The sequence below is a fragment of the Ornithodoros turicata genome, chromosome 2 (assembly GCF_037126465.1).
Source record: "Ornithodoros turicata isolate Travis chromosome 2, ASM3712646v1, whole genome shotgun sequence".
NCBI lineage: Eukaryota > Metazoa > Arthropoda > Arachnida > Ixodida > Argasidae > Ornithodoros > Ornithodoros turicata.
In genome coordinates, this window is record NC_088202.1 from 81288998 (window position 1) to 81311024 (window position 22027).

Consider the following 22027-nt stretch of genomic DNA (forward strand, 5'->3'; position numbering starts at 1 on the left):
TTAAGTCAGGGGTAGCAAACACTGTCATCTGCTCGGCCGTATAAAAGTCCTGCTGCCATGTGTACAGGAAGACCTGCATTCCAGAGGTTCTGCGCTTTATGATATCCCGAAGGCACGCGAAGAGAGCCTAGCAAACCGAATCAACGGCGAGGGTGTTTCCAAAGCCCTCGACAGTAAGACCGTTCTTATCCCGCATGCACATGAGTGTCTCACAGAATAAGGAAGATGGCAGCACAATTCGGTGGCAACGATTTTGTTGTTTGAGCATTGTAGAAATTCTGTTCAGCAGAAATTCTGTTGTAAAATTCTTTATTCACCATTTGTCAATAAGGTAGCGACGAAAGTGCCTACACCACCCCTCAGCAGCTACCGTTGCTAATTCGTGTTAAATCCAAGCCTTAACCGTCCCTCATTTTTTGTCTTCCAACGAGGTAACGACTTCGTTGCAAAAAACGTACCTAGTAATAGTAACGTATTTCGTTAAATTGCTAACTTGTTACCCGCGAGGTTACTGGTTCCTTTTTTCCTACATATCCGTTCCGTTCAATAGAACGACATTGTAAGGTATCTCGACATTCATTGCGCTGGTAACACGTGGTGACCTGACCTGTATGTCGAGTTCGCGTCACTACAGTCTATACTGACGATATAAAGATTTCTTGGAAAAGAATCCTGGTTTTTTCCTGGGCTGATCCTAAGACGATATGTAAAGTGCCGAAATTCCATCAGGCGGCATACATTTTCATGAGAAAACGCGCCATGATAACTGATGCTCATTTGAATACCAGTTATCGCTGGAAATCGAATAATTGGAAAAGCGACTCGGCGAACGCAGAGCGAACAAAATACCTGTGGCCATTCCGTCGGCGTGGGGAAGCGGCAAGGAACTAGTCAAAGCCAGGTCGGAAAGCGATTTCGGAAACCGGAAAGAGAAACCGTTCCGTCTCTATGCATGCAGCGCCATCTCTCGTCAAAAATAAAAAAGAGAAAGCAGTCAGTCATCCGAGACAATGTAAAGATTGTCACTGAATTCTGCCTCTCTCTCGCTCTTCCGTTTTTATTTGTTTCGTTTGTTAGAAATGCATTCAGTTCCTTTTTTCCGAGGTAACGAGTACAACTATTTATTAGGGTTGTTCAAGGTTGACAGAGTCTTCTGCTCAAGAAAAATCAGTGAGTAAATGGAACCTTAAAAGAATGTGACTGTATAAAACTTTCGGAGGACGAAGTGCAATCCTTCTCGGGTCAGCTGCACGTGCAGCAGTGTACGCGCAGCGTGGCAGCTATCATGGCGGCGAAAAGTGTCTGTAGCTGTGGCACAGCGATGCGTAATCAAGTTCCTTCTGAAGCAGAACGTCAAACCAGCAGAGATTTTGCAAAGATTACACGCACAGTAAGAGTGTACGAACGGTGCACACAGTTTTGCGGAGGATGGAATATGGTGCTGAATGAACCACATGGACCCGTTCGTACGGCAGCAGTCACGCCAGTGAACATCGCATGCGTTCAGCATGCCATCCTCGAGAACCGTAGAGCAACAGTTCGTGGCATCGCAGCCAGCGTAATATTAGTGTGAATAACACCACTAATAATAGCAGTGCGTAGACAATCATTCACGAGCACTTACTACTACGCGAAGTCTGTGCAAGGTTGCGGGGGGGGGGGGGGAGGGTGTCCCCGACACCTCGGATGCAACATTTCAGCCCCGAGACGAACAGAAGCGGCATGAAATGGCGGCATAAGCCTTCCTCATCGCCAAAGAAAAGCAAGATGCAGCGGTCTGCTGGAAAGTCCATGGGACCTGCCCTCGGAGACATGCGGGATGTCATCCATGTGGACTTTTGGTTCAAGGGGTCACGATTAATCCAGTACCAATCTGCCTTGATAAAAGGTGCCGTGCGAAACGCAATTCGCAAGAAATGGCCTGTCATGTTGTCCAGAAGGGTCATTCTTCTTCATGACAATGCACAACCCACACGGCGAATTCGAGGGAGGCAACCCTGGCCGAAATGCGCTGGGAGCTTTTTGCACCATGCCCCTTACATCCCAGATGTAACCCCAAGCGATTACCATTCGTTTGAACCCCTTAAAGAGAGACTTGGAGGAAAGACGTTCCACACAGATGAAGCATTCCAGAAAGATGTCCTGCGGTGGCTACAACAGCAGCCCACTTCTTTCTACGCCAAAGACATTAAAGAGTTGGCACAGTGATGGAAGCGGTGTCTAGATGCGCACGGTGAATATATTGAAAAACTGACGTAGTGTGGTGCTTCCCGAACTTTTCATTGTAGTAAAAAAAAAGAGTAAAAGCCTCGGTCAATCTTGAACAGAATGGCGTAAATGCAGGCTAGCTGGTGGATAAATTCCATGATAGGCAAGCCTGAGCGATGAGCAAGACACGTAAACGTTTACGTGTCTTGCCCATCTTCGTGTTTGTGTTTGTTTACGTGTCTTGTCCATCGCTCAGGCTTGCCTATCATGGGTCAATCTTGAACTTCGGTAACTTGACAAGACTGGTTCGGAGTAGCCTGCCGCTTCGGTAATTTAGGCACACATCTCCATAATTTTCTTTCCTACACCTGACCTGACCTCGCCTCGCATGCAAACACGTGCACGTGTCAGACTATACTAAACGAAAGAACGTGCCAGAACTATAATCGTGACAGAATAGGCATATCTAGCCCATCTGTGAAACTGAGAAACAGAAAATTTAGATTTATTACAGCGCGAGCGCTACAGGCCAGAACATGGTCAGTTTCAAGGTGTAAATAGGGACACCAAAGGATTAAATCGAGCTTGTTGTTAAAGGCTGTTCGTGCTTACCGTTTGTCTCGGTGTCTTGTCTTTGTTACGCCATGAGCTGTTATGGTAACAAACGTCAAGCCCGTGTCCACACACTCACGCCCAGTGAGCACTGTAGCCAACCTGCGTCCGAGAACCCGACGTGTTCGTTGGGGTTATTGTCACGAAGGAAATGCGCCGATGTGCATCGTCGCATTGCACGTGTACAGTACATCGTGGACAACTTGGTTCTAAGATCGTTACCGCAGTGCGGAAGTCAGAGCTAACCGTCGAGATTTTGCAACGCCATAGATGTATAATCGGTAACCTAGGGACGCTAAGATCCCAATCAAGCTCCAATATGCAGTGTCTACAGGGCGGCAGCGGTGCACGAAGTGTGGTGTGACGACACCAAACGTACTGCGAGTGCGGTACAACACACTAAACTTAAGGTACGTTCGATTAGGCCTGCACTGTCTGAACCAGTTCCGGTGCTGCTGCACTCGCCCGTCCGTTTCACCAGTGCAGTCGAGCGCCCCCTGCACCGTCTCGTTCGTTTCAAACCAGTGCACCACCAAGTGTAGCCCTATAGTGTAAGGAAACTCTGCACTCCCGCAGGGGTCAGTTCAACGGTAGTGCAGAGTAATGGCGGCAATGGCAGCAGACGCCACAAGGCAAATAATAGTTAATGTAAATGCCGGAAGAGACGTTTGCATTAAAAGTGTTGAAATGTCACACGCGTTCTTACAATCCGTAGCGGTGTTAAGACTCGCGGAGAGCAGAAGGCCTGCACTAGCGTTGCACTTCGATATTCGTTTCACGGTGGCACTAGTGTTGCACCGTTGAACTGGCCTAGTGCTGCGCTAGTTCAGAACTGGGCCTGCACCGCCCGGAACTGGTTCAGGGAGTGCAGGCCTAATCGAACGTACCTTTATCCATACCTCACAGTGCAGGAGACAACGAAGGGACACAAAACAACCACTGGGAAACACTCACTTCGAACAGTTTAATGAACACTACCCACATTTACACACTCTGTGGCGGCACCCCCGCAAATATTCGCATGCCTTCTCAAAGTATGTCAAGGTGATTGCCACGGGCCGCCACACTGCACTTACCAGACTTCCTGATGTAAACCACTTCTACTATCTTTCTTCTCATCCTATCCGAAGAGTTGTGCAAAACGTGGCATTGTTGAAACAAGGGGGTGGAACCGCACTGAGTTATATGCAGTTTGAGTGGTAAAGGAAGATCCCCTTCTAAGCTCCTTTGAGTCGTATATTTACATATCGGCCAGTTTGGGGGATGTACTCTTTTCCACATAACTCAAATTTGTATGCAACCCCCCGGATATGTTCTTTAAACTTTTGTGGTGATGTATGGAGCATTTGAAGCCATATTTTCGGATTGTTGATCTTCCTTCCGAGGAAACCCAATTTCCTCTCTGACTGAAAACTACTTAGACTTGATGTTTTACGCCGATTTTCTTTTGCGTATGGAAAATTCCGTGATGCAGGGAATGACTGGAACCTTCCTTCTACACTTTCTCCTTCTGTGTGTTTCTGATTTCAAAGCTTTTCCTTTAACGACCTTTTCGCCAGGGGCATTATGGTGTCTTGCGCAAAGCCTGCTGACCTAAGCCTCCTCTCTTGCTGCTGTTCTAGCTGCTGTTCATTTTGTGTACACAAGACGTGGCTAATGATGCAACCAAGCATCCTTTCCTTACCGCGTTTTTATGAATTGTTATGGAGTTTGGTTTTTGGAGTTTTTCCTTTTTTTTTTTTAGTTCTCTGAGGTATGAGATCGCAGTTGCTTCGCCGACGTAAAGCCTGGAATTATTATTATCTCAGTGGTATGAATGATCTGCATCAACGCGCCAAATCTGTACCCATACCAAACTTATTTGCAGCCAACTCCACAAGAACGAATGCGGTGTTGGTACACTCTTAGAAATAGGCCTTCTATCGTGCCGTCAAGAGCTGCCGTGTCTTCTAGATTCACGCTCAAGGCCGAAGTTTTAGACGACAGATGCCCACGTGACCCGGAAGAAAAGAAAATACCATAAAAAAATTTCTTGCTTTTTTTGGCGCGTACGCCGTGTAGAAGACACGTTTATCACGTGACCAGGAATCGGAAGTCGTGAAGTCTATTTCGTGTTGTCTAGATTTTTGCCGTGGTTTCTATGCGCTCGGAGTGATCACCTGACCGGCGTCGAGGAGTCACGTGAACTATGCGACGGGGCCAGACATGCTGGTGGCGCGGCACTGCTCACACCTCTTCTTCGATGCCTTGCCGCCAGCGTTTCCTCGCTTTGCTGATTCTGGGATTCTTTTACAGGTAAGACACCTCCGTTTAATGAATTTTATTGCGATAACTATGCTAGCAGCACTACTACCGTAGTGGCTACCTGTTACTTCCCCACACTCCTAACGATCATTTGGAAGGTGCAGGTTTGAATGGAAGTGTCATGGCGGTTGTGACAGGCCGTCAACGAAAATTATGTGGTGATGCTTGAGAAGTTGAGTATAGTGAAGGTATTCGAGAGACGCTAATGTGTTATCAGCTGTATCCGGTTTGTAGCTCTGTTAGAATTGCCTCTAAACGTGGACTTCACGAGCGCTAACGTTTGTGTATGACGCAGGATGTCTGTCTTTCGGGGGCTCGTTTCGACCGTGGTTTGAGTAACCATTCTCTGTCTCAGCTGGCCGCAGTGGGTACGGACGTCACCAACGAAGACTTCACTGGTGTTCAACGTGCCGCCTGGAGGAAATGTGCGTGCGATTCACCGAAGACTGACAGATATTAGCCGGTACACGGCACAAGTGTTACCCGGAACATGCGTCCAATGCACCTGTCGACCATGACCGCATTCAGTAAGATATCTCTTTGATCTCTCCTTCTACATACTTGGTACTGCTGTGGTACCAATGTACCTTTTTTTCTCTCCTCGCTGCCTCACCTATCATCGTTTTAGTATAAGCTATAGTTCGTACCCTTTCACTGTTGTCAATAGTGACTTTTATTACACTTAATGTTGTTCCTATCCAATTTGTAATGCTTCGTTGTCGTCGTTTACTCTGTCACAGTTACGCCTTGAAGCAGAATTCCGATTCGAGGCCAGGATGGGAAGCATGGAGGAAACGCTGCACAACGGGTGACAACTGCCATATCAACAGCCCCCACAAAGAGATGTAGAGCCGCTGAAATATGGTGATCATATGCCCTGAGCAACAAACAGGTCTGCATCCCAGCGAAAATTGTTTTGTAGCGAGTTTCCAGCTTGCAAATAGTTTCGCAGCAGCGGTGTCGAGCCGCGCCGTTTTGTGCAATCTGTGATATTTTGTGTATGTGTGGTTCTTATTCATGTTTATTTTCTCTGAGTCATTTCTCTGTGAACAGGGTATTCTGCATAGTTTGCAAGTCTAGTCAATATTCACCGTATCACTGTCACAATTTCGCAACTTTGCAGAAATAAAGTCTTCAATCCCCTTTGAAACAAATTCTGTTGTCTTCAAGCCTGCGACGGGGGAGAGGGGGAAACGGGGGACAGGCAGTAGGACGCGGGGAGGGGGAAACGACCGGGAAAGGAGGAAACTGTGAAGCATAAAACAGACGCCACTTTTGTGGCTTCTACGAGGGAAACCACGTGATGCGACGTCATTCCCCGCGCTTTCGCGTGGTCTCTACGTAGAAACCCCAAAATTACCGTTTTTCGGGTGTCTGTAGAAGACACGATAGAAGATCCATTTCTAAGAGTGTAGGTGTAGTGTTACAGTCCACGAAGATTTATCGCCGTATTTGATTTTACCAGTAGATGCAGGCTGGACAGGTGGAGGGAAGCTGCTGCTACGAGCACGCTTCGTGGATATTGGTGACTATGCCTGCTCGACACAGAAAAAACTTAGATAGACAATCGTAAGCACTTGATAACAACGTCGTTAAGTGGACTGTGTGTTTTTTTAAACTGTGTTGCTTAGCAATATTATGAACCGGGGATGAAACTGTCCATTCATCATCTCAAAATAAACTTGTTTTTGTTTGATCTGGTTGTTGTGAACAAAAGGAGTGACATCACTTGAAGTCATGCATTGCAATCGTCGTAAGAGGTGGGACAAGACGATGGGGAACGACAAAAGGCATTTCGCTACCCGATTTGGAAAAAAACAGTGGCGCTTGTCACCCCCGTGGACGATGCGTCAGCAAAGGCGTTGGAGTCGTCCTGTCACCATTCAACAGGCTCAAGACGATATCTCGAAGCCCGAATGTTATCTCGCGATGTCGCGCTGCACGCTCTCTCGGTCTGCCGTATAGTTTCCTTCCAGGCACCCATTAAGAAAGAAAGCACATTGAAACATAGTATTTTTAATGCCATGCTGTACATCATCATCACACATGTCGATGCAGACATATTAGTCCTCTTCGAAGGGCCGCTGTTCCAGACGTGACTGCAACATTCACAATGCGGTGCAACGACGCCAGGTCGAATATGCACTATACGTTATGCAAGCCGTCGCGCACATATGATGAGAACTTCCTTGTGCTATTCAAGTTGAAGAGTGCAAGCTAACAACTGTTGTGTTTACTAAACAGAGCTCCAATAATAGGTGCAACACGGTGATGAAATGCTGAGCTAAAGCAGCCTATAAAACATTGGCAGTTAAGCTACACCTCATGTTCATTGTGGATGCCTTCATACTAGAACGTCGCAGTTTAGCTACCAGGCGTCCACCTACCGGTGAAACACGTGAGCGAACATCAGTATAGGCTGCATAAAGCTTCGGTTTACATAACGTATGTTGCCCAAGCGAGTATACGCAACTCTGTTGCAGAAGTGAGTACTGCATCATTTCACAGAGCCATGCTGCATCGCATTCCCACTTCGGAGGTCTCTAGGCAACAGACGCAAAATCGTCATCACAGCAGCGGCAACAGCTCGATGCCCCTTTTGATGACAGGAAATTCATGTTGTTCGAACTTTCAATGGCAGTAAAGTATCTGCAAGGACCTACGTTCATTATTTACCATGAAGTTGAAACGTTGCATGACTGACCAACATGAGTTTTTAAGTACACAAAGAAGTTTCACTTGATACACTTGTGCACTGAGAGCCTGGCTCCCAATGGGAAGGGTAGAACCCATTGGATTATATTCCATTTTGGAGATGTTCTGACACAGGATGGGACTTCCAATACAATCGCTTCATATCAATACATTCACACACTCACTTAAAACATGACTAAAGCTCAGGCCTCTTGGTGCGTACCTAAATCGCTTAAATCCGCCGACGACAAATGTTTTCCAAATATTGACCCAAATACGCTCTGTGAAACATCGTGACACTGACACAGTACGAACACAATATATAATGTACGACGGCTATCTGAATTGGCAGATATTACTCGACTTAAGGTAGACAAAGGAATTGCGTTGCCTGGGCTTCCCTTTAACCCATGCAGGTGCCGGAACGCTTTTCTGCAGTCTGGGTGCTCCTTCGCAAAACCTTTCCAGCAGCGCTTTACCTGGTGGTAGCACCACATTAGGACTTTATGGCGTGGAGTTAGGTGAACGCACTGCGGTTGAGCCACGAAATCTGGAAAGACAGCAGGCGTGTGTTGTGTGTCGTCCCTCTGTGAGCTCAGACTCACGCTTTTACATTATGGAGGCGTTTCGTTTGCTTTCAAGTTCCCGTTTCAGGGCTGTCCGCGTAGTCGTTCGAAGGTCAGTTTCGAGAATAGATGTGCCCGTGCAATGTTCGGATAGCCTCTAAAGTGGTGTATCCAAAGACTTTCCAGGTAAGAGGGCTAATAATTATGGTAAACTGTGCTAAACCCAATCCCCTACTCATACAACGCTTGTGCCATGCTTTTCCAGGTTCTGCCAGGCAAAATGGCGGCGTTGACGGTGTGGTGGCGATGCGCAGGTAGCTGCATACGATGTAAGGACAGCATGCAACCGAATAATAACTTAGCGTGGCTCTAAGCTACAGGAAAAGAGAAAAGTGGTAGGCTTAAGCTGTAAGGCACGATTGGTATAGGAGAGAAGTCAGAGACCGAGAGGCGCGGCACGTCCATTTCCGTCCGTACCTGTCTGTAACAGTAACCATAATAAATATCGTTAACTGCTCACTGTACCCACACGCCCATTATCAAACTGTAGCTGCACCCTAGTGGTCACGACGAACATACCTGTGCCTCCAGGCATACAAGGTGCAGAAAGACAGCAACATATGATACATAAACGCTACTACACATCTTTCATGGCAGCACTCAACCTCCAGACGACTAAGTTCAATGTCGCTGCCGCCGTCCACCATTTGTACGGTATGATGTTTGTGCGGTATGATGCACCAGACAATTGCTACTGCAGAGCAGTTCATTTAGCACATTCAGTTCCTGTGCGCTTGATTCGATGTGCCGTAATATAAACTTCGAAGAAGACTTCGTGAAGAACAGAGTCCTATAACTCCGCATGTTCACCAGATGGTTGGAACTGCAGTTCAGCATACTCTGTTCGCTCCGGCTGCTGGCGAACTCCATTCTTGACACCAGATGGCGGAGCAAGGTCAAGGCTGGCATACACGACACTACCGTCTGCAGTACGAGGGAGAGGCTCTGGGCGCCCGTTCTGAAAGAAGTGAACACTTCATATATAGACGCATTTCCAATTACAGTGGCGCAGGGAAGTTTTTTCCTGCAGAATGCTAGGTACAAAACGAGCACGGGAAAGCGAATAAACACATGTAAGAGAGAATATGGAAATAGTGATTGCGTATGTGCGTCTGCTAAACGTTGGTAAGCGAGCGATGTCAGTATGGTGCAACTGGCAGCATATCTGACCGATAGTCGGAGAGGTGTGAATTCAAGTCCGCCCATTGAACGAAGTCGACTTCTCGACAACTTTCTCCATTGCATCATTCATTCTGAATGTTTACTAGGATACAAATTGAGTCAACATGACACCTTCAAGTTGCACGAAGGATGACAACGCCAACGTTAGTTTTGACCAGTGATTTTCCCAGGATTTTCTTGTGACGGTCTCACATGACGTCACAACCACGTGACCATATCCTGTGACATCACGTATGATGTGACCAAGCGGGTTTTCCTAGGATTTCCGTTTTGGGGGAATCGGGATTTGAAGAAGTAGAATGGGGGGTACAAATACGCTTTAGAAGACTTGCCCATTAACAACTGCGTTTCTGGCTAAATGTAGCGACATTCAATTTTCAAACAGTAACGCTTTATTACGGTGAGCATTGTTTTGCTGCTCTCAAAATACCACCTAGGTAGTTCAGAGTTGCGAGCATCTTCATTTCTGGTAAAAATGTTGCGTGGCATTAAAAACAGAAAACGAGGACAGGTCACGAGAAACGGGGAAAAAAAAAACACGCACACACGACGCAGAGCAGTTCTCTTCATGTGCCCCTATTCTATCGCGCGAACTCTTCATAGTCTAGATCCAAACTGCACGCGAAATCGCGCTTGCCATTTTGATAAGGAGCGTAGTGATTTACTCTTTTACTCTCGTACTGTCTGTAGACCACATGCTGCATGCTTGTGCAAGTCACCTGAGGGGCAGCGCTGAAAGCTTCCTTGTCTTGTACTTTCTTAGTTTTGCGAAGCCAGTTGTCTAGTGACCCTGAGGGTACTGCGCGTGAACGTTCCATAGCAGCAAGCTACACAGACCATGCAACGCAACCGCCTAACTGCAAGGAGCGATCTTCACAGACGCTTCCCCGCTTGGGTGGCGCGTGCGGCGCCCCTTCTCCTGTGAGACGCGCGCATCTCGCGCGAGAGCTGCACAGAGGCGAGCTGGTTCTACTAGCAGCCGAAGCGATGAAACCAATATTTCGACACCAACACTCGGGTCGTTCCTGTATATCTCGTCCACAAGTACAGTTACCACACCAACGTGATCCAGCGAGTGCACCGCGCCCTCGCACGATGATCCGGTGTAAGCACGTTAAACCGCTGTTACTTTTTTTACGCTTTACTCACAGCGTTCAAAAGCAGTAGGCATCGTAAATATTAAGGTATGGTTTGAATACTCGACAGGGCCAGATGACACTCGCCTGGGGGGGGGGGGGGGGTCGTGAGCAATTCCTGGGGGCTGTTCGGCAAATTTTTTTTTTTTGGGGGGGGGGGGTGTTAGGGGTGTGTGGAAGGGTGCTGGGAAAATCAATGGTTTTCACTGCTAGAAAAGTGTGCTCTTATGAATTATTGTTACTGCACTCTGGCGTTCTGGGGCTTGCCGAGATACGTGCTTCCCACACTGCCCTTAGAGTTATCAGGTGGTCCATATTCAAGAGCGCCACTGCGCCATGAGAGTTCAACAGAGATTATGGGTACGCCCTTTTTAGTTTTTTGCAGTTCTCGCTGATAATGTGAAAGAATATACACCCACTGCTGAACGCTCTGCTCAAGAAAGCGCTGGAAACATAGGGAGGCAGAGAAAGATTTATTGTGCTCTTTGGCGCTCTGCCAAGGGCGTACGAAACACGAAAGAATAAAATTCTTTCCCGGAACAGCACCGCAAGCGGTACTGCCCCGTCGACCTTTTCATCGGCCGTACCAGTCAAAGACACGGCCCACCCATGGGCGGACCGCGTTATCAAGGGGCCCTTCTCCGTATATGAAGGACCGGCTCCCTTTCGCCTCCCTCCACCGAGCAAGATCAATACGAAACGCGATAGCATTGCAGCAGACGAAAGGCGGCTGAACGGCAAACCCAACAATAGGTTACCATGGGCATCGTGCAGAAACACCGGTGTCGCCTGCACGAGCGTTGACTTCTTGTTAAAGTCACTGTACTCTTTGATGCCCACTTCTGAACATCTGGCCGAGTGCAATGGCAGCAGGCTTTGTCGCAAGTCGCTTCCTGGCATTATCCGCCGCACGCCGCTTACGTCCCTCATTTTCAACCACCGCGTCCGCATCTCCCGCAGCAATGGCGGCACATCTCCAAACTCTGTACTTGTGCGGATACTCCGCTGCCATGGAGGAAAGAAGAAAAGGAAGCGCCCCAACGGCTCTTCGACAGAAGAAGAAACCGTGGGGCAAGTTACGTGAGGATAGGAGATGAGATATAGCTTCTTTGGAGCCACTTGAGGGTCACGTAACCTGAATAGCAAAATGAGGTCGCTTTGCACACGCCACTTTAGGGGCCACTTCGCCGCGCTAAAACCACACCTCTCCAAGTATTCCGAAACTGTGCGTTGGGGGCCCCAATAGAGATGTATGTAACCGAAACCGAGGAAAGCGAGCGGTGATGTCATTGAAGTGACCCCCAATATCTGCTTCACTTCTCAGAGCAATAGGGCTCCTCCTCTCTTTCCTTCCTCCATGTCCGCTGCACACCGCCTATACGCTGTAGCCCCGCGGCGTCGGTGTTGCCAGACGACGTGGGCGAAATGAAGTGAGACTCGCTGTGGAGACACTGAGCGATTAGCGGCATGGCCGAGTGGCATGGGCGTTCCCAGGATTTTTTCCAAGGGGGGGGGGGTGCAAGCGTGCACCCCCACCTCCTTTTCTGGAGGCGGACGTTGCGGACTGTGCGGGTGTTCAGATGAGGCTCCTATTATGACATCTGAGAATCATAATTACGACCTATAACTAAAGGGCGCACTATTTTCGCATGCGACCTTGGAGCTCCAGGGGGGGGGGGCACGGCCCTCCTTGCCCCCCTCTCGGTAGGCCCGTTCCAAGTGGGTAAAGCGTTGGTGGTAGGGAAGGTCGTGCGGAAGACTAGACGGTGGTGGGTTCGAACCCTAGCACCGGCTGTGCTGTCTATGGTTTTCCCTGGGTTTTAAAACATACTTTCCAGACGAATGTGGGAACAGTTCCCCCTGAAGTCGGCAAATGACGCACACTAACCTCCTGTCCCCCACTCTCTCCTTCTGTCCTCTTTCCATCTGTCCACGCCTGTACGTCGCTCATAGTCAGAGTTGCTTCGTGACGACAACACGTAATCAAAAAGAAGCACATGTTAGGGAATTTTAGCATATCTGAAGCGCTCTAAGAAAACTGTACGATAAAGGAACTTCAAAACAAGGATCAGCAACGTGGTGTCAGCCACTTCAAAGGAATCAGGTGCTTGCCTTCTCTTTTCGGAACCGCTATCGTAAATACCTCTCAATCTGCTGCTGAACTGGAGCCGCGACAAAGAAATTTTGGTGGTTCTGCGCACTGCGAGAAGCTCTCGTTCTCTTATGGGCGCGCGAGAGAACCATCAACGCTAACCGTTAGTGCGCAAAGGCGATAGCGTACGGTGCAATAAAGCTCATTATTAGGGAGTTTTAGTGTATCGAACGCTATCGCCTTTGCGTACGTATTTAATAGCGTAATGATTCTGCGCACTGCGCGAAGCTCCCTTTATGTTTTGCGCGTGCACAGGACCACCAACGCTATCCCTTACGTACGCTATCGCCTTTGGGTACGTAAGGGATACCGTTGGTGGTTCTACGCACGCGCGAGACACAAGCAACGCTTTGCACATTGCGCAGAACCACCACGCTGTCCCTTACGTACGCAAAGGCAACAGCCTACGTTGTACTAAAGCTCACTCAACTCACAAAACTCACTTCGGAGACCGTTTGGTACCAAGGTAAGACTGCGGAAAATGAGAATTTGATTGATTGATTGTGAAAGTGCAGATTCGTCCCTGCTTTAATGGAAAGATCACGCATGAGGGGCGTAAATCTTTAAAGCACAGCACTCGGAGTATTTACTTTACCCTACTGTAGTATACGCTGTTTAGACGGAGTAATTGGACTAGAACACGATATTTTTTGAAGCTTCGTGACATTCGCTATAGCTCTCGTCCTTGTTCTTACACGGCGTCTCAACCAGCGATATATTAAGCATACCCTAGTTTCACTACGAGCAGGGGACGTACGTGTGAAGTGAAAGCTGTGCTGAGTGTAGCCAGATAAAGTAAGTACTCACTGAATGCGATGTTAACAAAAAAAATCTAGAATGCTGTTCACGTAGAATAACTCAAATATGTTATTGCTCGGATCAGGACGAAATACTTGCAGCTCTCCTTATGTTAGTATGGTTACTATTGCCTGCCAAGTACAGCAAGAGTTTATAAGTTGTGATGTTGCGCCAAACCAACAGTGGTTCGGAAGAACTGACACAGCGTGACAGAAAACGGATGTAACTTCTAACTCTGGAATGAAAAGCAAGAGTCATCTTTCTTCGTGTCTCCTTTCACTCACAGCAGAGATGATTAACGGCACGCACGGCACGCGTTGCGTGTAACCTTACGTCTTGTTCGCTGAGCTGTGTGACACGCTACCTTCAATCGCCCCGCTAAACACACATAGACAAAAACAGTTCTCTGACGAAGAAGAAAAGTAAAAAAAAAAAAAATATTAAGAAAATGTAAGCTGCAGCGTTATATGTGGGCTGTTGGTTTTCTCGTAGTCGTTTATAACACTGCTTCTGAAGTAGACTGGTGGACATTGTGATTACTTTCTAATAGGCTGATCTCCAAGACCTAATAATGCGACGTATTATACTTTGCAGGATACTTTTATTATTTTTGTCGGACTCAAATGCTAGCTATTAGGCCAGTAGACTTGCAATGCCGCATTTATCCATTAAAACAAAGACAATCCGCAAAATTAAGGAGAAATCCGTGAAGTGGTACCAGTGGTTCTTGGCGTCTACTAGCGTGCTTGAACTCCCCTGACCTCAGAGCTTTTGCCATGAATGCGGAGATGTGATCTCCACAGCATTACATCTCCGGTGGCCGACCGGATGAACTACTATTCTCATCAGTTACGACGCACCCGCGTGTGTGTGCGAGTGTGTATGCCTCCTCTTTTTCATCGTTATCTCACTCATATGTATATTAACCCACATGCACTGAGGTATGGTACCACAATTGTTGTGGTGAACCACCTGGTCCCATGGTCATTCATGTAGTTGTTGTTGGTACCATGTCCCCTTTTTCCAATGAACCAAGCAGCAGGGGCTCTACTGTCACTTATCTCTTTTAGGGATTTTTTCCTGAGCGAGAGAAAAACAAAGGTCGTAGGAGACAGTAGACTAGACGATGGCTACTTGCCATTGTTGACCACAGTCATGTAAGCGGCATCACGGCTCTAGCCGGGATAAAATGATTGGAGATGAGACGAGAAACAAGGACGAACATATAAAGTTAATCAGTAGATCGGTCACCGTTAGGATTAGTAACAACGCCGGTGAGCAAGAAAACGTTGAGTCAGTCTTTGGGCGAATCCCGTTTCGTTGAGGAAGCAGGCAATGAAGACCAGTTTCGGAAATCTCCTCTGGGTTGAGTGAAAATTTCCTCTGGGGTGTAGAACATCATCCAGCGTACAATTTCTGCTCTGTCCAACGTACTTCTCTCGCACTTCAGCGCACGCATGGACAACAAATCAGGATGTGTTCAATAGTTTCAGTTTGCAATTTGCGTTGTCCAGAGAGCCAATCTTGTATGATTGTATAATTGTAAAACACAAAGGGCATCAAACGAAAATAAATGCTCAGGAAACCAGATGCGTCAAACCGAACATGCTCTGAATTCACATCCGTTACAAAGCCTTCCAACTTTCCATTAGCGGTGAAATGGTCCTTCAAAGGAAACTGTGCGGTCCTTGGCTAATTGGTTAGCGTGAAGAAAATAAAAGAAATAGAGAGAGAGGGGCACGAAGAGAGGGTAAACGTGGAACACGTTTCTGTATTATGCAAAGATTGAAACTACAGACATACAGGAATGGACAAACTGAACAAGGACGAGCGGATCTCAGGCTCATTGCCATTGACATACAGCAATAAAGCATGCAACGATTTCGTTCTTTCGAGAGAGCATACACCGACCACATTTGTCATTTAATTCAAAAGCTGCGAAAAAGAGGAATCATTTAATGTCGCGCTAACAGAAAGTCTGGAATTAGGAATGCGGAATGACAGCGCCGAGTGAATATATATTCTGTATTCGGATGATGAGGTTCATTAATTCAGCCATCCAATTTAACGCAGTTCCATTTAGCGAGGGCTCATTTTCTTTTTGCCGCGGAATGAGGGCTCGGATAGTTAATTTCACTCCAGGGTTTCTAGATGTCTTCGGAAAATTCTAATCAGACAGTGCGGTTTCATGTTTCCAGCGAGCAAACCTATGCATAATGTGCCTTATAGCAAGGCTATCAGTTTCGTTTGATATGTTGAAATTGAACCAGACGTCGTTTTGCGGAAGTTCTCTGGACCTATAGTCACAAATTACGCACAATGGAAGGGAATAGCCTACTGACTTGTAAATTATTGAACCAAACGTCGGGTTTTCCAAGAAGGAATGAGAATTCACTCATGTTCTGCCGTCAGTTAGCACGAGAAAGAAAACTCATAATAATAACTGTTGTGAACGTGTGATTACTTTTCGGAACGGTCATAATTAAAGGGACAATCCCAACAGAAACCGAAGTAAAACAAAAATCACACGCTTTCTTGTGGTCATCAGAATCACCGCGCGAATTATTTAAATTAACTTTGGAGCTAATTATTTATAATTGAATTTTAGATAATTGTATATATTTCGCTGCAGTCACGCCGTTTGTCAGTGACTAGCTTCCAGACTTTCGTATGGCACGCAATCAAGTCACACCCTTTCGACGAAGCTTACTGATTATGGCTTTTCATACCTTAAAGGGGTTGTGAAACCATTTTAAACTTTTGAAGAATTCACGTTATAAATATTCATGTATGTGCATTAAACATCCACATCCGAGCGTTGTCCCTCTGCGATACCAGGTTATGAAGTTACTGCTCTCCGAAAATCGCGGGCTCCTTCGTCGGTCTCAACTCTTCATAGCGGCCTCAGCGGCGAAACATCCCACTACATCATCATCAGTTAGTTGAAGTTATTTGTTGTTGTTGTTCTTGTTGTCCACTATTCACGTCCTCGCCCGTTTCTGTCCTCGTGACGTTGTATCGTGCAGAAAGGAAGTAAGTAGTTTTCCGTTTCTATGATGACGTAGAGGGTTTCGAAAAGGGAGCCGGCCACCGGAGAACAGCTTTCGGGCAACCTTGCACTTCCCGTTTATCAGCCGACGCCTCTGAGCGCTGTTGGCGCCACCACCGACGGGCTTGAAAATATCGCAGTTTTAAAAACCCAACACTACAAAAATGATGAGTGTGGGATTTTGCGTACCGAATGTTCATGGACCACAGCATATGAAAAGGAGCCATACATACGTGTTGCATATGGCTTCACAACCCATTCAAAACATAATCCTGAATCACAATCACACCCTCCTGACGTCCACAAAAGTGCCGAGCTCACGCTTACGTCCCCGAAAAACACAAACCGGATGGAGTATGGTGTTTCTTTTTGTTTGTTGCTGATACATGAAAAAAAAAAGAAAAACACAACACGCTGTTTTCGCGTGTGGTAAATTTCGCGCGTGGTATCTATAAGCAAATAAAAGCGGAATACGACATCAATATCAAAATCAGTCGACGGCTCCAAACTGAAGCAGCATGAACGGCATTTCGAACATCTTTTTTTTCTTTTTTGCCGCGTGATATGATGCTTCAGCAACAGTCATGCACAATACGTTATTTGCAAGCAAGTGCGCATTTCCTGAGAAAATTAGTTTCCAAGAGTACACGCAGCGGCGGCGATCTGTCCCAGCTCCCGCTGGCGCGTTCTGACGTCAGATCATCGAGCGGTTTTATTGGCTGCCGGGAATCGTCTGCTACGGCAAAAGAGCAAGGCGACCGGTGGAGTGCTCTGTGACAGACGGGAGACGCGCGGCGCCAAATACAACCGCAAAAACAAAGGAAGAAAAAACTAGGCCCGCCTATCACTGTGGGTGAGATGGCGTCGCGGATTTTCTGACCCGCGAGATTGAAAGCTCTCTTTGCACCATGATTGTGCACTATACACCTACTTTTTGTGCGCATACGTACCCGAATCCTAAATTCCACCCATCCAAGCATATCCCTTTCCCAACCTCCCCATTCTGCTTCGATGTTTTTCACACTGTATTTTCACCACGCATCCAGAAAAAGAGGCAGCGAATCCAAACATTTTAACACCGCTAATAGAACAGTGAACGAAACTAGCACAAAAACTTTTCAGTTAGGCTAAGTACGATGCAACGGCGGTCTCCAACCACCGATTGCTCGGAGGAGGCTGCCTTCCGGGGCGCGTGTGATTGCCTGTGATGTTCTGCGGTAGGAAAACGTTAGCATATTGCCAGCGTGAAGATTACTCACTTTGACGTTTTCGTACTGAGGTCCGTCTGTGGAAGTGCCTTTCGATGTCCCGTTGGAGGAGCCGTTCGTTTTTGGCGCAGAATAGAGAGCATCGGGTGGAATAGCTCCATTGCCTCCGTCAGCTTTCACCTTCTCTGAAGGAGCTGTGTCATGCGATGTCGCGCTGCCTATATCACTGCAAAAAGAAATTACGCATGAGTTTCCACATATCGCCCATAAAGTAACATAGCGTGCAAGCACCCGAATGCTAGCAACTGCATACAGAGATAGTGGGAAGCGAGAACAGAAGCTTTCATGCAGACGAACTTTTTTTTTTCGTTCAAGACGTCCTCTCACAAGAAAAAAAGTGTAGCTGACTCTCGCAGAGAGAAAAGAACACGCTCGATGAGCATTTTCCTTCCTTCATACAGCTCACGTGATGTGTCATCAGTGCATACGTCACGGCGTGATGAAGGATGTGAGCACAAAAGGAGCGCTCTCGAATATTCTGCGCGATGGATGTGAGAGCCAGGTCACCCACTGCAAAAGGTACACCGTGTCGATGTGGCGCCTTAGCGGCACCGGCCATATGGCTAGATGTCTTGCCCATAATCTGTGTTTGCGCGTGAGCGATGCCCTTCCAATGGTTCTTGTTAATATTGCGGCCTACGAAACACAGGCGTGGTAGAGTAAAGCGAAGGAGATACAGACAGCGTTGCACTAGCAACAAGTATGTTGGACGTAAAATGCGGAACGACTATACTGGCAAGTCTCTTGCAACAAAACCCAATTCGGCAGTGGAAAGGGTGACACGGCTCACGTTATTGTTCGAGACCTCAATAAGCGCTGTTCCAAAAAGTGGCTGAATCTTAATTTATTAATGTCGTCTTTAGATGCTCGTACCAGTTTTAAAAAATGATTCCGGGAGTAAATCACCCACAAAGAGCTCCAAGTTGCAAACAACAGACAACAACAGATAAACTGATGATGATGAATGGGGAAATTCGCCACCTGACGAGAGGCCCACTACCCCAAGGCACAATGGACGGTTGCAAGGCATCGCAATAATTTCGTCTTTTGCATAAACAATGCAGTTTATTCATGGCCCTTAACGTGTGGTAAATAGAATACAGGTCCAACTTCCCAGTGCCTTAATGTTCGTCTTCGCCAGCACAAAAGTATATCGGGGACTCTTTCAGCTGACGCGCCTCTTTCCCTAAAGTCTCCCCGTTTTGGAGGCGTTTGTTGTCTCTTCCATTCGTCCGCGTTCCTGTGGTTCTGAAACTTCATGCAAATGCTTTCCAGTGTAGCCGTTATCGAATAAACATGTTGCTAGTGCAACGCCATCCCTGTTCGACAGTGCCTCCTTCGCGTTGATTTACCATGCTACAAGTAAACCAACACTCTCTACATCATCTTGTACAAGACGCAGCGTCGCGTCCCCAGAAAATGTCAACAAATCGCTGATAGTCGTCTGTGACAAACCAGACGAAGAAAGTAAACGGCTGCGAAAGATCGCATTGGGTTGCAGCAGTTTAGGACGATAATGCGACACCTCAGATCCAACTGCAGGCACTCCCTTTTACACTTCATACTAATATGCGCATATACAGGGGTCCACATCCGATATATGTGTACATCGAATCATTTTCAACGAGCTTGATCGGAAATATTTTTTGTTGTAACAAGGCAACACTTTTCCTGGTCATATATTGTTGATACTTGCGTGAATCATTCAGATTATGCGCTATTTCAGCTCCACTATGTTGTGAGTATCAGGTGTCTTCGACTTTAACTTCCAGCAACGGCTTTTGACTCCAGCTTCTCAACTTTCACGTTCTATCCCATGGTAAGCCGATCGCAGAATTTCTGCTTCTGTACATGTATACAACGTTTTTACACTATATCGATTTTTCATTGTCATTGCTCTCCGTTCACAGTTCAAGAAGCGTTGATGGTTTGAAATTTGGCTGCGGTCCTTCCCACTGTGTTGACATCTCAAGCGCAGCAGAATGTTTCTACCCAAAAAAACTCATTAGAGAACGCATATGAGGACGAAGCAGTTCAGCGGCAAATCACCATGGCCGCGAAAAGAATGGAAACACTTCAAAGGAAATAATGAGAACATTTCCATAGCTGTTTCGTGCAAGACCAACGCGCTTCATGCCAATACAGAATCTAGGAAATGATTACGTCCCATTTCGCCTAATCCAATTTATGCCATTATACAGGTGGGATGGGTGAATGATGTTAGGCGTAATGGGACTGTCGCGCAGTCGAATTAGGCGAAACGTGATCGCCATCAAGTGGGTGTTACTTACCTGTCCAGCATCGTTAGTGATTGAGGTCTGCAAGAAATGAATTCGCTCATGGGTCGACACCTTACACAGTCTTAAAAAAAGATCCTTTAAATTTTCGAGATATGTGTGCAATATCATCTCAAATGAAACGAGTAGAATATTATCGATTGAAACGTTTCCAGTGATTTACAAATGGATGGATGGATGGATAGATGAATGAATGTTTAAGATATAAAAAAAGAGGGATACTTCTACAGACTGGGACCTGTTGCTGCTAGATAAAGTCGCTAGCACATGCACGTTTTTTCGCGCAACGCAGGGAATCACATCAGTTTTGTGCTAATGTAGTGTTTAAAAACATTTATGTGTAGTGCTCGAAGGGCATTGCAAGTTATTTTCAGAATATGAGAGGCGTCTTGCAGCCGTTTTGAAATCATTATACAGAGTTTATAGTTGTCTCCCAGGCTTAGAACCAGGGTGTCGAACCGAACCCGAACCGAAAACCGTACCGGAACCGTTATTTTGGCCGGAACCGAACCCGAACCGCAATTTTCATGACACTGTTGAACCCGAACCGGAGCAGAACCGGAAAAAATAATAGAGGTAACCGGTTCGCAACAAAACGGTTCGGACATAGAAGAAATCAGCATAAGAATTCAAGTGCCTCCCAATCCCCGAACGAGGGCACATTGGTGTCCTCGTTGGACATTGGGACGAATCATGGATTTCGCAAATTTTCACCTAGCAGTCAAACGAGGACGTATAGTAAGTATGCTTTCAGAGTCCTTTTTGACACGTTGAAACGCAATTGTTCTTGTGAGCGCCGCGGGTAGTGCCCCACGCACGCGCTGCAGCGTCTGCTCTTCACAGAGGAGGCGCCACGCGGATGAATGAAGGAGGAATGGAGTAGGCTAGTTGTGTAGCTCTATAGGACGAATATGTGATTAAGCAAGCGCCCAACATTTCCCTTTACACTGGAGCACTAAAAATTAAACAAGTCAGAAACATGAGAAGTGGAGAAGGAGCGTACGCAGAACGGTGCCTGTTTGATTGGTCGTGGTTTGAACAGTAAATGTAGTTCTGCCGACTGGTAGTGCAGTTGTGTCGTGACACATTGCGTTTGCGTTGTGGATAAACTGGTACACTGCTGTGTGCTCGGACAGAGCAAGGCAGGAAGACTTATTTTTGACATGCTTCAGTACGGTTTAGATCGATTCACGCTGCGAATGTAGTGTGCCGGCAGGTACCGTCGTCTATGTAAAATGCTGTCTGGGATGGGCAGTATTTAAATACATTGTAATTAAAATACTATTTAAAATATAAATACATGTATTTAAATACAGACTAGAAAAATATTCTTATATACAGAATGTACTGACTCATTCCCTAAAATTGCCCTGCATTTGACCTTTCGGGAAGACGGGCGAGTTTCGGGCGCAGTTATGCCGTCTTTGCGCCAGCATGCGCACGCGACAACCATTCTAGATGACGAGTTTTTTCACTGCTGTTGGGGATAACGGTCGCGACTACCCAATTACCTTGTTGTACGAAGCATCCTTGTCAAATTTAGTGCAAGCCTTTGTTCATCGGCCCCTGTGGAGATGCTGTTCTCCTTTGCGAATCTGATTGGGCGGCCGAACAGAAGATGCCTAAAAGATGCAGCCTTCGAGAAATTTTTAATATTAAAATCGCCATGATAATCTAACAAATAAATGTTATTGTTACTTG

The 22027-nt window shown here is 46.7% G+C and overlaps 1 protein-coding gene and 1 long non-coding RNA gene across 6 annotated transcripts in view; one reads left to right on the forward strand and one right to left on the reverse strand.

Annotated features, from left to right (window-relative positions):
- Nucleotides 1-4975: 4975 nt before the first annotated feature.
- On the forward strand, nt 4976-6143 carry LOC135383766 (uncharacterized). Its single transcript, XR_010420052.1, has 3 exons — nt 4976-5115; nt 5480-5651; nt 5865-6143. It is a non-coding gene; the product is annotated as an uncharacterized LOC135383766 (long non-coding RNA).
- Nucleotides 6144-7124: 981 nt separating this feature from the next.
- The window catches only part of LOC135385619 (kin of IRRE-like protein 1), a 569797-nt gene continuing 554894 nt past the window's right edge, over nt 7125-22027 (reverse strand). For 4 of the 5 annotated variants that reach the window (XM_064615057.1, XM_064615058.1, XM_064615054.1 and 1 more), the window contains 3 exons: nt 20321-20347; nt 18021-18195; nt 7125-9402 (listed from right to left, as the gene is read on the reverse strand). In XM_064615057.1, the coding sequence (XP_064471127.1) occupies nt 9235-9402; nt 18021-18195; nt 20321-20347 (370 nt within the window). In that variant the 3' untranslated portion in view covers nt 7125-9234. The remainder of the gene's footprint in view (nt 9403-18020; nt 18196-20320; nt 20348-22027) is intronic. The other variant, XM_064615056.1, reaches the window with a different exon arrangement.